At 41.1% G+C, this 17,513-nt stretch overlaps 1 protein-coding gene across 2 annotated transcripts; it reads left to right on the top strand.

Moving 5' to 3' along the window:
* Positions 1-2,986: 2,986 nt before the first annotated feature.
* On the top strand, positions 2,987-17,451 carry LOC108878510 (poly [ADP-ribose] polymerase tankyrase-1). Of its 2 annotated transcripts, XM_018669294.2 has the most exons (28): positions 2,987-3,544; positions 4,222-4,446; positions 4,722-4,817; positions 5,415-5,451; positions 5,795-5,870; positions 7,414-7,434; positions 9,115-9,209; positions 9,295-9,361; positions 10,104-10,290; positions 10,595-10,716; positions 10,868-10,959; positions 11,165-11,243; positions 11,365-11,536; positions 11,712-11,791; positions 12,083-12,228; positions 12,541-12,706; positions 12,802-13,021; positions 13,343-13,452; positions 13,635-13,823; positions 13,971-14,217; positions 14,311-14,393; positions 14,515-14,635; positions 14,747-14,844; positions 14,996-15,070; positions 15,290-15,395; positions 15,578-15,764; positions 15,963-16,119; positions 16,208-17,451. In XM_018669294.2, the coding sequence occupies exons 1-28, from the start codon at positions 3,094-3,096 to the stop codon at positions 16,292-16,294; spliced, it is 3,792 nt and encodes a 1,263-aa protein (XP_018524810.1). In that variant the 5' UTR covers positions 2,987-3,093; the 3' UTR covers positions 16,295-17,451. The 2 variants fall into 2 exon arrangements, with proteins under 2 accessions (XP_018524810.1, XP_018524811.1); XM_018669295.2 differs by lacking the exon at positions 7,414-7,434.
* The last annotated feature ends 62 nt before the right edge of the window (positions 17,452-17,513 follow it).

The raw sequence follows: 17,513 nt of genomic DNA, 5'->3' as shown, positions 1-17,513 counted from the left end.
ATAGAAATATTATATACTATACATTTAAGCAGAAGTGGTATTTGTAGTTTGAGATGGACAGGACCCAAAGATCCTGGGACAACTTTAAGAATTCTTCCAAATTGTGAAGTTTCTAAACAAAAAAGGATTTCTTGATGAACAAATTGTTTTCCAAATTGTTTAACTTCCTTTAAATGCAAATTCAAAAACATATGTAATATACAAGGTATAGCTATTAAATAACGAGACTAATGCTGTAATACAATGTTATTGATCATAAACATTTTTCATTGTCTTTCTCCTTCAACACACTCCTCTTCTGCATCAACACACCACTGCATTCAGGTCTTCCACTGCTCAAAACAGTGCAATAGGGGTGCCCCCATAGCTGAATGGTTGGGCCTAAGTGCTCTGAACAGCTGGTCCCCGGATTGACTCCTGGTCTGGCCGGATCTTTACTGCGTGTCATTCCCTCACTCTCTCTCCCTGTTTCCTGTCTCCTTTCCACTGTCCTGGCAATAAAGGTGAAAAAGCCCAAAAAAATAACTTTAAAAAAAACAGCAGTAAGTCTTCTTCAGACAGTTATCACAGACTGAAAACATGTTCCTTTGAGAACAGATTTGATCTTAGGAGAAAGGAAAAAGTCACATAGTGCTAGATCAGGTGAATAGGGAGGCTGATCAAGCACTGTGATTTGTTTCTGGGCCAGAATGCTTTTCCTTTTGGTCAGGAAAGAAGTTTTAGGACAACTTTGGCACACACTTTTGTCATGTTCAAATTTTCATGCAAAATTTGTCGAACTGTCTCTTTATCAATGGAGACCATTTCTGCTCTCATTCTTATACTGAGTCATTGATGATTTTTAATGATTTGTTCAATTTGTTGAATGTTTTTAAAAGTTTTTGTTGTGCATGAGCGCCCAGAACGTTCATCGTCTTGGACATCCTCTCTACCTTCACTAAATCTTTTGAGCCATTCAAACACACGTGCACGTGAAATGCTGTGTTCCCCATTTAATGTACGAAAAGATTCAGCTGCTGTTTTGTTCAGTTTCACCAAAAATGTGTTGTTAATGCGTTGCTCAACTTGTAAGCTCATCATTTTCCAATGCCTTAGCAAAAACAAGTGCACTTTAATCAGTAGCTAGCAGTGAGTGTGTGAATACCAAACCTTTAATATATAACACTCAGTGTGACTGTGAACCTTGTGGTTTTATTATCATACGCAATCTCATTATTTAATAGCCATACCTTGTTATACATGCATAATCAGCGTGCAGGTCCCCTTCAAGCAATTTCCAGCCCTCACAGAAAGAAAACAATAGCAACATCATCATCATCATCATCATCAACAAGCATCACCTTGAGATAAACAAGACTCTTTCCTCATCTCTGTGCCTCTCAAAAATGATTTCTTTGTATGTCATTTACGTCATGTGGAGTCAGAGGTCAAGCTTCAGAAGAAAATGCACAGTTTAAAGGTGGACATGGGAGAGGAAAAGTCCTACACAGAAATCTACATTAGAGAGCTCAAGCAGGTGTGAGCACATGAGTACAGTTTATTTTATACACTGTTAGCTCTCCAGCTGTCCCAGCATCTGTAATAAAGACCTGTCACCTTTTTATTTATTAACAGAAACATCACAATGAAGGGAACTAAAGGAGAGCTACAAAACACAAATTGAAGGTAAATAAACTTGCGTCCATCTCTTAGCTGATGACAAAAAAAGTTCTATCATAAACTCTGTAAACTGTGATTTTGCTCTGTTTCTATTCAAATAGAAATGAAGGCCCAATATATGAGCAAAATAAAAATCATATATGGAGAGTCCAAGATTAAAACAAGCTGAGCTCAAGGCGATTAAAGTGGGAATGAAAAATTGCAGCGCAGCTGCTTTAAAGGAGATTGAGGCAGTCTCAACTACTCGTTAAACATTAGATATACAGATTATGCGAACATGGGCAGATTAAAGCTAAAGGTAAGAGACGTTAAAGAATCATGACGGTCCTGTCACAATAAAGGACAAGAAAATACATTTATCCACACACCGCTTTTTCCCAGTGACTCTACTCAACTTTGACATTAAATAAAATTCCACAAATAGCAAAGTGCTCATAAAAGAATGAAGTACGAGTTTTTTTTCCCAGGTGGCTCTTGTTTAATATGCCATTGTTTGTTGCCATTTGATAGACAGAACTTGAAGTTGCAAAGGAAACAAATGAACGACTGGACAAGAGGATGGCAAAAGCTGTGCAGAGGAACAAATGGCCATGGCCAAGAGACTGAAGGTTCACTGCTGTGTTTCATCTTAGTTACTTTGTGCATCATTATCTTGGTTTAGGTGTGATAATACTGTACACAAATAGGCATCAAGTATAATGCAGCAAACTGGATATGTCATTAATATACTAGTGACATTTTGACCATTAAAAATATATATACATACATATATATAAATTTATCTTGTAGAGCTTGTTTTTGGTTCAGATTTGATCTGCAGCACTTAGCACAGCTCAGACATTTTTACCATGTTGGTTCAACAGACATTTCAGGTCTTACTGAAATCACAGTGAAAGCGGTGAGTGAGCTTTTAGAACTAACTTGATTATGAAACTTACAATTGTCTCTCCAACAGAAGAGCAGGAAATTGACTGAGCGTATACTTCAGAAGAGACATGACCTGTATTTGAAGCACCAGCAGCTGGAGCTCGAAACAGAACAGGTGATGATGTCTCATCATACGACTGCTTGTGTTTCTTGGCCCATTTGACTATTGTTGTGATTTCAAGTCAGTTGTCAGTCAGTTTACTGAATGATTTCTGAGATGGTCTTGCGTGTTTGTGGAGGAGGAGGAGAAAGATGAAAGAATAAAAAAACGTGAACCATGGAGTGTTGAAGAAAAGACTAAATTAAATCAATGTTGTCCAGATCTGGCACATATTAAACATGGCAACGCGGATACATAACTCAATAGTGTGGACCTGTTTGCAAACAGATTAAAATCCAGGATTTCTCCGCAGCCTGCCTCCACCGAGGGTAAACAGCTGACAGGAAACACGACCACTTTCACCGGAAAGGAGGACCAGCTCTTATTGTCGCCTGAGAGCTGCTGTAATGGCGGTGTCTCGTCGCTCTTCGCAGCAGCAACAACAGCAGAGTACCTTACAATCTCCGCCAAGAAACAGCTCTATTTCGGGCGCTCCTCCGGCCTCTCCGCCGATGGCTCTACTGACCTCGGCCGTAGGAAGCCCGGAGAATGAAAGGGAATGCAGCGGAGGGATTGACATGGTCCTGGCCTCCCCGGACCTACCAGCCCCGGTCCTAGCGAGCAGTGCAAGCTCCACCACGACAACCTCTGGCGGCGGCAGCAGCAGCGTTTCCAGCCCCGGCTCTGGAGCTACCAGTCCCACGGACGGTAGCAGCGGCATCGGCGGGGCGTTCAGGGAGTTGTTCGAGGCCTGTCGTAACGGAGATGTGTCCAGAGTAAAGAGACTTGTCGATTCGGTGAACGTAAACGCGAAGGACATGGCTGGTCGAAAATCAACTCCCCTTCATTTCGCTGCGGGTAACGATGAGCTAAGCTAATGATACAGTAGCGTTATGTTTTCGTAGCTAAAAATGCTGTGACGGCTAGTTAGCTAACGTTGTTGTGTTTTTATCGACGTGTTTACTGATAACATCTTTTTTTGTTGTTTACCCTACCAATAATGTGAAATTTACCTACAGTTTACAACGTCTTAATTGTTAGCCTGGCAATGCTAACCAGCTAATTTGACGCTCTCCAGTTTGACTATCAAATGGAAAATCGTGAACATTTCTCGAAATTCCCTCATAACGTAAAGCGAGAAAACAAAAACCGAATCTTTCTTTAATCTGGTAAAAAAAAATATAAAAAAAATAAGGAAATTGTTATTTCATGTATAATATCAGCAAGATGTGCAGCACAAACAGTTTTTATGTATCCAGTTAGCGTTTACATAAGTTCTGCTGGGTAAAATAAATGCAAACTCACCTGTCAAATAAATTGTGTCCAGGAGAATGGTGCTGTGGTGTTTCAATAAGAATAATAGTTCATAACTTAGTAACAAATATTTATTTTTGTGGGTATTTTTTAACCCGACACTGACAGTTGTGATTATTCTGAAGCCGTTTTAAATGGTTTAGCTCCTGTAGTTATGTGCATCACTCCTAACTTGACATTGAGGAAAAGCTAAATTTAAATGCATTGTAATCCTCTTTCAGGTTTTGGCAGGAAAGATGTGGTGGAGCACCTCTTGCAGACAGGGGCCAATGTTCATGCCAGGGATGATGGAGGACTCATACCCCTGCATAATGCCTGCTCTTTTGGCCATGCAGAAGTAGTCAGCCTCCTCTTGTGTCAGGGTGCAGACCCCAACGCCAGAGATAACTGGAACTACACTCCACTGCATGAAGCTGCCATCAAGGGAAAGATAGATGTGTGCATTGGTAAGGATTCCTGATGATCATGTTCAAGCATGGGCAATTCAGCAAATCTTTAATGAATATGTTTTGCCACTGTTTTAGTCTTCTGTGTCATTAGTTGCAATTAGACAAGGTTCTCGACAAAAGATTTTTAGTCAAGGGTTTTTCAAGTATGTGAGTGGTGGTGCCAGGATAGGAATTAAACTGAGCAGCCAACCAGACGGTTTGTCTACCAACCTCTTTGCTGTGTAACAACCTAATGTATTTTTTTTTTAATTATCTGTGCCTCTCTCACTCAGTGCTACTCCAACATGGAGCTGATCCAAACATCCGCAACACTGATGGCAAATCCGCTTTGGATCTAGCAGACCCTTCAGCCAAGGCTGTTCTCACTGGTCAGTCCCTCTCAGCTGCCTATCTCTCACATTTACATTTTCAACATTTAACTTGCACCTTTACAGATGGTGACATATGAGTACCAGACTATATAAAGCTTCAGTTTGCAGATTATCATCATTAAATGTAAGCAGCACTCAAAATGTAATGGTCAGATAAGTCGCATTCATACGAGAGAAGGTGCACATGATACTGACCTGACATCAGTAATTACATTACATTGAACCAGACATTTTGCAGCCACATTTTAAGCTAAGCCTGACCACCAGGTTATCTGACCACCTGCTCTGTTTTATTCTTGTTTTTGGGTGTCAGTGGAGCCGATGGATATAACTGCAGCAAGGTGTTTTGTCAGAAGCCTCTAATGCATCTTCTCTTTATCAATTTTTCCACCTGAACAAAGTGTAAAGGCTAGCAGACTTAGTTCTGGTTGTCCCCTGGCATGGATTGATTGCCACAAACCACAGAGTACATCCATCTACAAACAAACATGGGCAGTGACAGTTTACACACCATAAAAAGTTACATCACATGCTAATATTTGAGCAAAGTGGTTGTCATGCCTAGCTCTAATCTGCATGTTTATATTCATCCAGGTGAATACAAGAAGGATGAACTTCTGGAAGCAGCAAGGTGTGTATCAGTCTGACTGGTCATTACTCACATTTCCTGTTGAGTCCTGTAGAGTCAAACAGCTGCATTGTTTTCTGCTCATCGGGTTTATGTTTAACTGAACTCTAAGAGAGGACGTTTCTTAGCTGTGTTTGTGACTATAACATGAAGTGGTTAAGGTTAAAACACAATTAAAAACATGAGAGTAACAAAAAGTAGCACTTAGTTTCATCCACTGTTCCACTCTTATCATCTGTGAAATGGCATTTGTGTTATGGAATTCACTTTCTCCACTTAAATCCTGGGGAACAGTGATTTTGATGGGGTAAACTTAATGACAACAGTCTTTTACATGTAATTACAGGAGTGGAAATGAAGAAAAGCTGATGGCTCTGCTGACTCCATTAAATGTCAACTGTCATGCCAGCGATGGCCGCAAGGTAAATGAGCCACTAGTACCACAATTTATCATACCAGACAGATGTATTTCATAACACCATTGATACAACATGTTGTGCAGGGTTGCAAAGTCATATACCTTATTTTAAGAAATAGCAAGAAGTTGTTTGAGTCAGACAGTGAGTGAGTAGTCTGATTATGGCTGGATTAGTTTGTGTGGTGCATAATGGGGTGCAGATAATTGTGGGAGGCTGTTAATGGGGATCACTGTAGATGTTTTTCTTTCTCTAATTATGCATGTGTGACTCTCATTTGCTCCTCCATTTGCTCCTGTCATAATATCTCAACTTTCACTTTACCAACCTCTTTATCGTCTATGGTGTGTGGAGATACGGCTTTTAATTTCTCAGCTTTGTTTTCATTTTTGTTATATTTTTGTTTTGTTTTTTCTGGAGCAAAAGGAAGACAGACCAATCCTTTATTTATAGTGAAGTGTTTTTGTTAAATGTTTTTCAGTATGTTTGGATCAGGTGTCTAGACAAGAATATCTTTCTCTTCTTCCCCATAATCACTTTTCCATGCCAGATGCTGGAGCAAAGCCATTTGTAAGCTTGAAATCTATTTAGACACACAAGCGTCCTCGCAGATGAGAGAACCGTCTTTCAATCCATTTCTGTAGTTGTTTATTTTTGTAGTTTATTTTTCTGTGTCTCTTCTTGTGTCTCCTCTGAACTCAACCCATGTTAGTGTAACTTGTTTACAGTGTGAACATTAATGGGGTTTTTCTTTTTTTTCCATAATTTTTGGCCTTAATTTTGTGGGGGTTTCTTTCTTTTTTTGGCTTCAATGGGAGGTGGACTAGAAGGATAATTAAACAAACAAGCACTTTTTATAGAATGCACTTTGCAGTTATTCTCTGACATTAGCATTTACCATTGGTAATTTAGGTGTTTTTTGCATTTCAGTCCCATGTCACGTGCAACACACCTTTTGTGTGCTTTTTCTTTTTTCTTTTTTTTTTTTCCTTTTGTACGTCACGCATTACTTTTCATAGAAATTCTTGGAGTATTTCTTGTCTTATCTGGCAAAATTATCATCTTATTTTTGTGAATGTCACAAAAAACATAATCACCAGCTCCATTATGCCATGAAACTGCATTGTGCCCTAACAGTTTATTAGCATCAGCTTATTTCATTCATTCCTAACCACATTTTCCTCAACAGCAGTTAAAGTATTACTCCCTCCCTGCCTCCTTTGCAATATATTTAGAGTTGCATGACCTAAGCCAGTGTGCCAGTGTAGGTTTGGCCGGGTACCATTAACCAGTCCTTGCCTTTTCACAAAGCCATAGAGAAAACTGAGGAGGAGAAGTCATGCTTGCCCTCCAGCTATTTACCCTCTCTGGCCTGGTGTCACATTTCATTTCAAACCATGTTTGATGGATCAAACAGTGATTTATAACTAGAGCTTGTGTGTCATTGACTTAGGAAGGGAGAAAAGAATTGCTGTGAAAAGATACTGTCATTTTGTAATTTTTGTTTCGTTTTGTTTTCCGTGTGACTCTGGCAACATTTGTCGATCAGTCAACATCCCAAAAAATGCTGGTAAGTTGACCTTGATAACGGCCACTTGATTGATGCACTGTTGTGATCTTTTTTTGTTTGTTTTATTCCTTTAATCCATTGTTTTTATTTGACCAATAAGCTGGCTGTCACTTGTTAATTGCACATCATGGACCTGGGTGTACGGGTCACTCACGTATCCTACCCTGATGCTCCTCTGTGTGTATATGTGTAAGCGTGTATGTGTGTGTGTGGCATGTGAGTGAGTTAGCGAGTGAGTTGGGTTGGTGTCATGGTGACGACTCATCTTTTTGGATTTGCAGAGGAGCTCAAAATGTCCACTGCCTGCTTTCTTCAGCGTCTGTCCTCTCCTCTGCACACTCACCCACACTTCTCCAACTTTCAATCACTTGCTCTTCAGTCAGTATCTGATCTGGCTTTTGATTTACTCATTTATTTTGTTTTTTGGATGATGATCACTCATGCATGCCTGACGGCCTGCCCCTCTGCATTTTGTCAAGCGAATCCTGAATATATGTCTGTGAAATTTGTATCTACTTCACGTTCCCCATTGAATCAGTTGATATGCATTTATGAATGGACAACATTTCACCTGTCATTCTAGTGCTATGCTACCCTCCATAGTAATGACTTCTGGTTGCTTTTGATTGCTCGTGTCATCCCACACTGAATGCTGCCTCCATGATTAGGCTCTCTCATCTATCTGATTTTGTCACATCTTCAGATCTAACAGTTTGCTTTCTGGGTTTTACATTAATATAACTGCATGGAAATTGAAATGAATGATGTCCCCTCTTTTTGATTGTAAGCTTGACCTGAGCTAGACTTTTTGAATAGAGAACAAATGCCACTGAAGTTTGGATTTGCAGCTTTGCTTAGACTAATGTTTTATTTTTCTTGGCTGACATAAAGCTATTTGATTTGATCCTCTAATAGCTTAACACTTAACCTGCTTATTGTGGCTTCATCGCATCCTATTACGGTTGGGGTTCAGTAGCATTTTATCAAACTCGAATCCAGTATTAAATCCACTTATGAAACCTAAATTCTAATTAAATCTATTTACCAAAATTCAAGAATTTTATGTAACATTATACATAAATGTCTTTAAAGGCGAAAAACTGGCATTCAAAGTGAATATTTGCCAGATATATTTTTTGTTTAGCCAGATAACTACCTACTTCTACTCTTGATAAAAATGCAAAAGACTAGGAGCTTAAACTTGAGGAATTTTACTAACTGGAAGATAAAAATTGAACAGGCTATTGTATCCCAACCATAATTCCTTCCCAGCCATTTTGAATTTAACACTCTAACACTCGCACTAGTGGGTTCTTTCTTGCCGGCTCGCAACATAAAATTTCTCTTTAAACCTCTAAACCCTGGAAGAATATTTTATTTCCTTGATCTTTTCAAATAGGAGTCGAGGTAGATGAGTAATGATGTTAAAGTTCCTTGTCGTCACTCACTCAGGTCAGACACAATATGGACAGCAAATGAGTGTTTTGTTGCTGGATTTGCCTACAAACTCCATTGATCTTGCATCGTATCCTCCATTCATCTGCAACTCACCGAGCATAGCCTGCCATAGCACATTGCTTCTGGCCCTAATCAGCCGCTTGCTCCCGTGGCCATCGAAGGCAGTACACTCTCAAAGCAGCCAGCGATCTGCACGTGCTAACAAGCTGTCCTCTCTTACAGTCGACGCCCCTCCACCTGGCTGCCGGCTACAACCGGGTCCGCATCGTTCAGCTCCTTCTACAGCATGGAGCTGATGTTCACGCAAAGGACAAAGGGTGAGGCTTTGTGGACGCCTGAGGAACTAAATTGTGTCATTCAGTCATTTTAATTGACATTAACCTGACTGTCTTGTCCCTGCAGTGGCCTGGTTCCTCTTCACAATGCTTGTTCCTATGGTCACTTTGAGGTCACTGAGCTTCTGCTTAAAGTAAGACTCACAAAAAGTCTCTTAATTTTATGTGCTTGCCATTTCATGGTTGTTCAGTACAGTAAAGTCAAACTTCACCTTGGTTACGGACACAGTTGAACACAGCTTATGTACATTGGTGTTTACTGCTGCCATAGTCCCATAATATTTAATTTTCTCACTTGTTGGCGGTGTGTCAATTTACAGAAGTTACCCATACTGTGGGAAAGGAGGAGCGGTAAGACAAATTTGGATAGCTTTGATCTTTGATAAAAGTACAGATACCCTTTAATTTAATCAAAAAAGTATATTTAAAGACTTGACCATGACATAGAGTACTCCATCCGGGGACTGGGGCTTAGAAACTGTTCCTTTCTGAACGGTGTGGGAGGTAGCATTTTGTGATCGTTCAGTCAGTAACTTTGTCACACTTTTTGGAAATGCTGTCAAGTGTATTTACTGGCAGGTTACATTAAACACATTTATCAGGCCTTAGGCATATATACAGTGTGTTTTAGAAACACTGAGTATAAACATACCTCGATTGTTGACTAAAAAACAACACATAGTAGTGTTTGTGTTATGTTTTAAAGAAAACTATATTGTCACTGCTTAAACCAGGGATTAAAATCTCAATTTATAAATGCTCTCCAATCTATATTTTTATACACATCTTGATCATTCCAGATATTGGACAGCAAACAAATTTCTTCATTGTCCTGTGCATAATAATCTATGCTCTAATGTGCTGTTCTCTCTGCAGCACGGAGCCTGTGTGAACGCCATGGACTTGTGGCAGTTCACTCCTCTCCACGAGGCAGCATCCAAGAACCGAGTGGAGGTCTGTTCTCTGTTGCTGAGCCACGGGGCTGATCCCACCCTGCTGAACTGTCACAGCAAGAGTGCCGTGGACATGGCCCCCACCCCAGAGCTTAAAGAAAGGCTCACCTGTAAGTTCTCTCTCATTGTAACACTGTAAACATACACACACACACATGATGGTTGAATGACATTTTTTGGAGAACACTCACAGATACAATATACTTATATTATAGGCTCAGTCCATAAGCAACAGCTGTTGGCTTTGATATTGGCAGTTCAGAAATGTTGATATAAGCCTTCAAAAACTCAAATCAGCCTAACCATTTTCTTTGCAAAATGCATTACTACACTCAAATAAGCAGGCTGACATCACTCAAACTGCATTCAAAAAAATCATACCATCAAATAATGGCCTTTTTCTCTTCCATGTAGATGAGTTCAAAGGTCACTCGCTGCTGCAAGCAGCCCGGGAGGCAGATATGGCCAAAGTGAAGAAGACGTTGGCTCTGGAGATCATCAGCTTCAAACATCCTCAGACAAACGAGACAGCTCTGGTCAGAACCAAGCCTTAATACTCATGTTGGGGCTCAAGATCAATTTCACTTTTGAGTGAAGCTTTGAAATTTAAATCACTGCAATGCTAATAGAGCTTCCTTATTGTTAACAAATTCCAGTACACTAATCAAATGTTGCTTTGTGTTTCAGCACTGTGCTGTGGCTTCCCCCCACCCTAAGAGGAAGCAGGTGACTGAGTTGTTGCTTCGTAAAGGTGCCAACATCAATGAGAAGAACAAAGAGTGAGTTCATAACATTTAGTTTTTGTATTATACAGTAAAATCTTTGAAAAAAAAAAAAAGAACAAATAGCAACAAGATAAATTTTACTGTATGTGTAAGCATAGTAGGAAGGGAAAAGATTGTGGTTTAAAAAACAAACAAAAAAGGTATCCATTAGCACAGCCTTGGTCATAAACAGTAACTTCCTGTCTGTGGTGTCTTCTAGCTTTATGACTCCGTTGCATGTTGCTGCAGAGAGAGCTCACAACGATATACTGGAGGTGCTGCAGAAACATGGAGCAAAGGTGTGTTGTCTTGCTTACCTTTTACATATTCATTCTGTGCAGCCTTTTTGGAAAGTGTGTAGAAATGTGTGTCTTTTAGAAATCTTTCCCTGTAGCTTAACTCCACCTCCTCTGACTCTAGGTAAATGCTGTGGACACACTAGGTCAGACAGCTCTTCATAGAGCCGCACTGGCTGGTCACATCCAGACGTGCAAGCTGTTGCTGAGCTACGGGGCCGACCCCTCCATCGTATCTCTGCAGGGTTTCACTGCTGCCCAGATGGGCAACGAGGCTGTACAACAGATTCTTAATGGTAACCTGACCCACTGCACTTACAACTGTTTGACATGGTTTGCTTTTAGGTTTGATTTTTAGTACGAGAACGTATGTGGCAATGCTTTTACAAATGTGTCTTCAGAGAGATGTACCAGATTGATCACATGATTCTCATATGTATTCATATGTCCTTCCTTTTTTTCTTGCTCCAGAAAATATTCCCACACGTAATTCTGACGTGGACTACAGATTTCTGGAGGCAGCCAAAGCAGGGGATCTGGACACAGTGCAAGTAAGTTCACAGTTTTTTCTATAGTAGTGGGTACAGTTTTATTTGTTCAGAGATGATTTCACTTGCTGATTTTGGCAGCAAAACTACTTTCACATTATTGTGACAAAATCATCACTATGTCTGACCTGTTTTTTGGTTTCAGAAACAATTTGTAGTATTGGAATTTCACATGCTCACTAGTAGCAGTGGTTTAGAAATTACTATGGAGGGTTGGCTTTAATTATCTTGTAATTCCGTTAAGATATCACTCAGTTGAGCTGCTAATTATCACATTGTCTCTGTGTATGGCAGCAACTTTGCACCCCTCAGAATGTAAACTGCAGAGACTTGGAGGGCCGCCATTCCACTCCTCTCCACTTTGCAGCTGGTTACAACAGAGTGGCTGTAGTTGAATATCTGCTGCACCATGGAGCTGATGTCCATGCCAAAGACAAGGGGTGAGTTCTTCTACTACCATCTTACCTATTGATATATATATATATATATGTGTGTGTGTGTGTGTGTGTGTATATGTGTGTGTGTGTGTGTGTGTGTATATATATTTTTTTAGAGCTAAGAATGCTAAGAATGCTTTTTCTAATTTTCTGCAAGCCATGTATGTCAGTACATTGATGACCCATTCCTGCATCTTTGTACCATTTTAAATGTTTGAGTTGATTTTGCATCAGAAACAAATACAAAGTTTTAAGTAGGTGCATAACACCTTATCCTTCTGGTGTGAAGATTTTCCACTTCTGTTTTTCCAACAGTGGTCTGGTCCCTCTCCACAACGCATGCTCCTACGGTCACTATGAGGTGGCTGAGCTGCTGGTCAGACATGGAGCTTCAGTCAACGTGGCTGACCTGTGGAAGTTCACCCCGCTTCACGAGGCTGCAGCCAAAGGCAAATATGAGATCTGCAAGCTGCTGCTCAAAGTGAGGATCCACTATTGTGATCTGGCACAAGTATTGTTATAATTTGTGTGCTCTGGCAGTGATTGTTCTGATGATGACATTTCTGACATTTTCAGCACGGAGCCGACCCCTCCAAGAAGAACCGTGATGGCAACATGCCACTGGACATGGTGAAAGATGGAGACACAGACATCCAGGACCTGCTGAGGGGGGATGCAGCCCTGCTGGACGCTGCCAAGAAAGGCTGCCTGGCCCGAGTCCAGAAACTCTGCTCCCCAGAAAATATAAACTGCAGAGACACACAGGGACGCAATTCCACACCACTCCACCTCGCAGGTAAACAATACTAATAGCTTTAATGTGTGAATGGTTTTGTTGTCTTTGTACCAAATACAAATACTAACACACACTCCTGATATGGCATTTAAGTTGAAGGATTTTAGACCATACATCTGGTGCCCTATTGAAATATTGGAAAGTCAGACATTTGCGGCATTTTTCTGATTTCTGTGGTTGTTTGATTTTGTCTTTATCTTCTATGTTCAGGTCTCTTGCAAGAGACTACCTCATTAAATAAAGAACATTTAAAACATATACAGAACATATGTTTTTGAAAAGAGAAATAAAAATGCTCTGATTGCTGTTCCTTCTCCACAGCTGGCTACAACAACCTCGAGGTGGCAGAGTATCTGCTGGAGCATGGGGCTGATGTCAACGCCCAGGACAAAGGAGGCCTTATCCCTCTTCATAATGCTGCTTCTTATGGGGTTAGTCTCAACAACATAAACAAAAACGCGTTTCGAAATACAAATACAGATCACGTGGAGTTTGATATATACATTGAAAATCCTTAAAGCCACAGGAAATTCTTTCATTTAACATAATTTAAATCTTTTTCTGGATCAGAGACTGACACTGACACTTCATCTGTTGCCTCTCCTCCCCACAGCATGTGGACATTGCAGCCCTACTGATCAAGTACAATACGTGTGTGAATGCTACAGACAAATGGGCTTTCACACCCCTCCACGAGGCTGCCCAGAAGGGTCGAACACAGCTCTGTGCGCTGCTGCTGGCTCATGGAGCCGACCCCACCATGAAGAACCAAGAGGGCCAGACTGCTCTGGACCTGGCCACGGTAACAGCTTCTGTCAGCAGCTTAGGAATTACTGTAAAATACATTTTTCAGACCTAGCTGAGTGATAGGCATATGGTGCATATCAGTGGATCTACTGGAAAATAAATCTTTCTCCTCTCAACTAGTTTGTGTTTACCATCCCTGCAGGCTGATGATATTCGGGCCTTGCTGATGGATGCCATGCCACCAGATGCCCTGCCCAGCTGCTTTAAGCCTCAGGCTACAGTGGTCAGCGCCTCTGTCATCTCCCCCGCCTCCACACCGTCCTGTCTGTCGGCCGCCAGCAGCATAGACAACCTGGCTGGGCCGCTCACTGAGCTGGCCTCTGCCGCCGCCGCTGGCACCTCCGGTGTGGCAGACGGAGCCACAGGCACCGACCGCAAGGAAGGGGAAAGTAAGTTTGTTGGATTTATGATATCAAAAACAAACCTTGTTATGACATGGTGAAGAATTCTTTTTCATTCAACTTTTAACACCCTATTCATAGTGACAATGCTGGACATGAACATAAGTCAGTTCCTGAAGAGCCTGGGCCTGGAGCACCTAAGGGACATCTTCGAGAGGGAGCAGGTCAGCTTCCTCAAAAAAGTTATTAATTCATTTCATTAGTATTTGATGTCTGTTATTGTCACAGTTGATTTTAATGGCTAGAATAAACTTCTCAATTTGCTGTATGCTTTAATTTCTCCAGATCACCCTGGATGTGTTGGCTGACATGGGTCACGAGGAGCTGAAGGAGATTGGGATTAACGCCTATGGCCACCGACACAAGCTTATCAAGGGTGTTGAGAGGCTGCTGGGCGGCCAGCAAGGTGAGGAGGCATCCTGGGGATTCTACTGCTATTGTGTCACCAAAATCAAGACTTCTTCAAACCTTACACATCAGCAACAGCTTTAAATTTTGACTTTGGTTTACTTTTCAGGTGCCAACCCATACCTGACATTCCACTGTGCCAACCAGGGCACCATCCTGATAGATCTCGCCCCCGACGACAAGGAGTACCAGTCTGTGGAGGAGGAGGTGAGTTGATTTCACGATCTTTGTTTACATTGTGGTTTAACTGCTATGGTGAGAAGAAAAAATTGCTGACCATTGGCTGATAGCTATTAATAGCTAATGATAGCTAGTGTGCCTGATGATAACACTGTGGTGTTTTTCTTGTGTCATTTAGATGCAGAGCACCATCAGAGAGCACAGAGATGGAGGCAATGCTGGTGGTGTGTTCAGCAGATACAACATCATCAAGGTCTGAACCAGGAGTCTGTCTCTACTTGTTCTGTCTGGTCTGATCATCCACAGAACACCTAACAGATTTTAAAGGGACAATTTTCTTGATAGATAGTCTGAATGAAAACTGATTGACCGAGATTTAGTCAGATGTATGTGAAACACACATGAGCCGTAGTGTAAAGCAGACATAACACCCCCACATCTTGTTTGATATGTGTCATGTTGTGCTCCACAGATTCAGAAGGTGGTAAATAAGAAGCTGAGGGAACGTTACACCCACCGACAGAAGGAGATCGCAGATGAGAACCACAACCACCACAATGAGCGGATGTTGTTTCACGGTAACCATGTGCACTGTCTCACCATCTGTTTTGTGTGTCAGCATCAGGTGGTGTTAGTGTCTCATTTGAGTCAAGTTCTTCAAAACTACTACTAACATAAGATTTTTAATCATCAGGTGTTTGTGTAAAGCACTGCTTGTAATAAATACCACTCTGCCACTGTTGTTACGTCTTTCCTCAAGGTTCCCCATTCATTAACGCCATCATCCACAAAGGCTTTGATGAGCGCCATGCCTACATAGGAGGGATGTTTGGAGCAGGGATTTACTTTGCAGAGAACTCCTCAAAGAGCAATCAGTACGTCTACGGCATCGGTGGAGGCACAGGCTGCCCGACGCACAAAGACCGCTCCTGCTACCTGTGCCACAGGTAACTTTTACTCAACATGATCCTTGACTGTCACAGACTAAGTGCAATTTCAGACTAAACCACAACACTAAAAGATTTCTTGGTTATCAGACTACTTTGTTCCTACTACTTTTATTCTTTATCAAATTGAAAGTTTTATATGCAGTATTGTGGGAATAGACACTTGTCTAACGTTTCTCATCTTATCTGAACTCTCAGGCAAATGCTGTTCTGCCGAGTGACCCTGGGGAAATCCTTCCTACAGTTCAGTGCCATGAAGATGGCCCATGCTCCTCCCGGACATCATTCAGTAATCGGGCGGCCCAGCGTTAACGGCCTAGCCTACGCAGAGTACGTCATCTACAGAGGAGAGCAGGTAAACAAAGTTTCTTTCCCTAAATCATGTAAAGGCTTCGCACCTGCTGTCTCATGTTGACTGATGTCTTGCTGTATTTTTCCTTCAGGCCTACCCAGAGTACCTCATCACCTACCAGATCCTTAAACCAGAGAGTGCAGCCCAGTCTGCTGCAGGAGCTGAGCAGAAGTCGTAGTTACTTTACACCACACACACACACAAGGACTCGATGCTTGTTATTTTCTCCTTTGTACTGCAACTGCCCAAACACCTTTTTATTTACCAATCGCATTTCCAGTCTTCTGTCCAGTAGAACCCATGGTGACCAGTGTTTCATGAGCAGATATTCTGTATAATACTCAACTACTCAACTACTTGTGGTGATGACACACACTTTTTTTTCTTTTCTTTTTTCTTTTTTTTTTTGCATTGGCTGCATGTTACAGTACAGAAGCATGTAAGGCCCAATAGCGTGTGTGGGTTAGTTCTCCCCCCTCCTCACTGATCAGGTGAATGCTTGTAGAGACTTTGAAGTATCAGCATTAACAGTTTGCCACTCTTTGTCGCCTCATGCCTTGTGACTGTGGAGAATCACCAACACTTCACCTCTACACACAAACACACACACAAAAAAAACAAACACATACTGTCTCACTGTCAAAGCCTGAAACCTGTGGACTACTACTGCCCCACCGTATCTGGGTTCATCCTGTACAGAATGGCCTCTGGTAACTGTGATTTTAATGCTAACCTATAACACTACCAAACAGATAAGAGTGCATTGTTGCTATGCTGAAATGCCAACTTTCCAAACTTTCACCCCGAGAACACTACAGACACTGAACTGAACTGTTTTTTAGTGGTTTTATTCACGGCTGGACACACTCGATTGAGAAAGGGCTCTCTGTCAAATCATAAGAGTTGAGACTATTTTATTGTCATTACAATATTGATTTGTATGAGAGAGGAAGTGTGATCAGTAGCTTCATGCAGTGTAAGGCATCATGATTACACAAGGTGTGGATGTTGTACATTTAATGCATTATATATGACTGTGCTTCAAACAGTAGAGCTGGTATATGTTGAAATGTGCTTGTGATGCCTTACAAGTCATCAAAGCGCCCTTCTGTTGCCATGGTCTTACTCACAGACATCCCACGTGTAAGGATTTGCACTTTTACATAGAAACCTATTTAAGTTATTTTGAATTTAAATTGCAAATTTGCGGAAAAAATATTTGTACAGGTTGTGTAAATGGTTGTGTATAACTGTTGCTGTTTAACAGAATCTTTGAGTTCAACTGTAAATGACATCTGAATTTTTCCTTCATGCCTTCTTGTTTTTTTTTTTTTTTAATAAATGTCCCATTAACAGCTTCTTGTTGTTTGTGGTTTACTTTAAAACTATGTCAAAAT

The sequence above is a fragment of the Lates calcarifer genome, linkage group LG13 (assembly GCF_001640805.2).
Source record: "Lates calcarifer isolate ASB-BC8 linkage group LG13, TLL_Latcal_v3, whole genome shotgun sequence".
Lineage (NCBI taxonomy): Eukaryota > Metazoa > Chordata > Actinopteri > Centropomidae > Lates > Lates calcarifer.
Note: the sequence above shows the minus strand (reverse complement) of the source record. Positions and strands in the feature narration are given on the sequence as shown.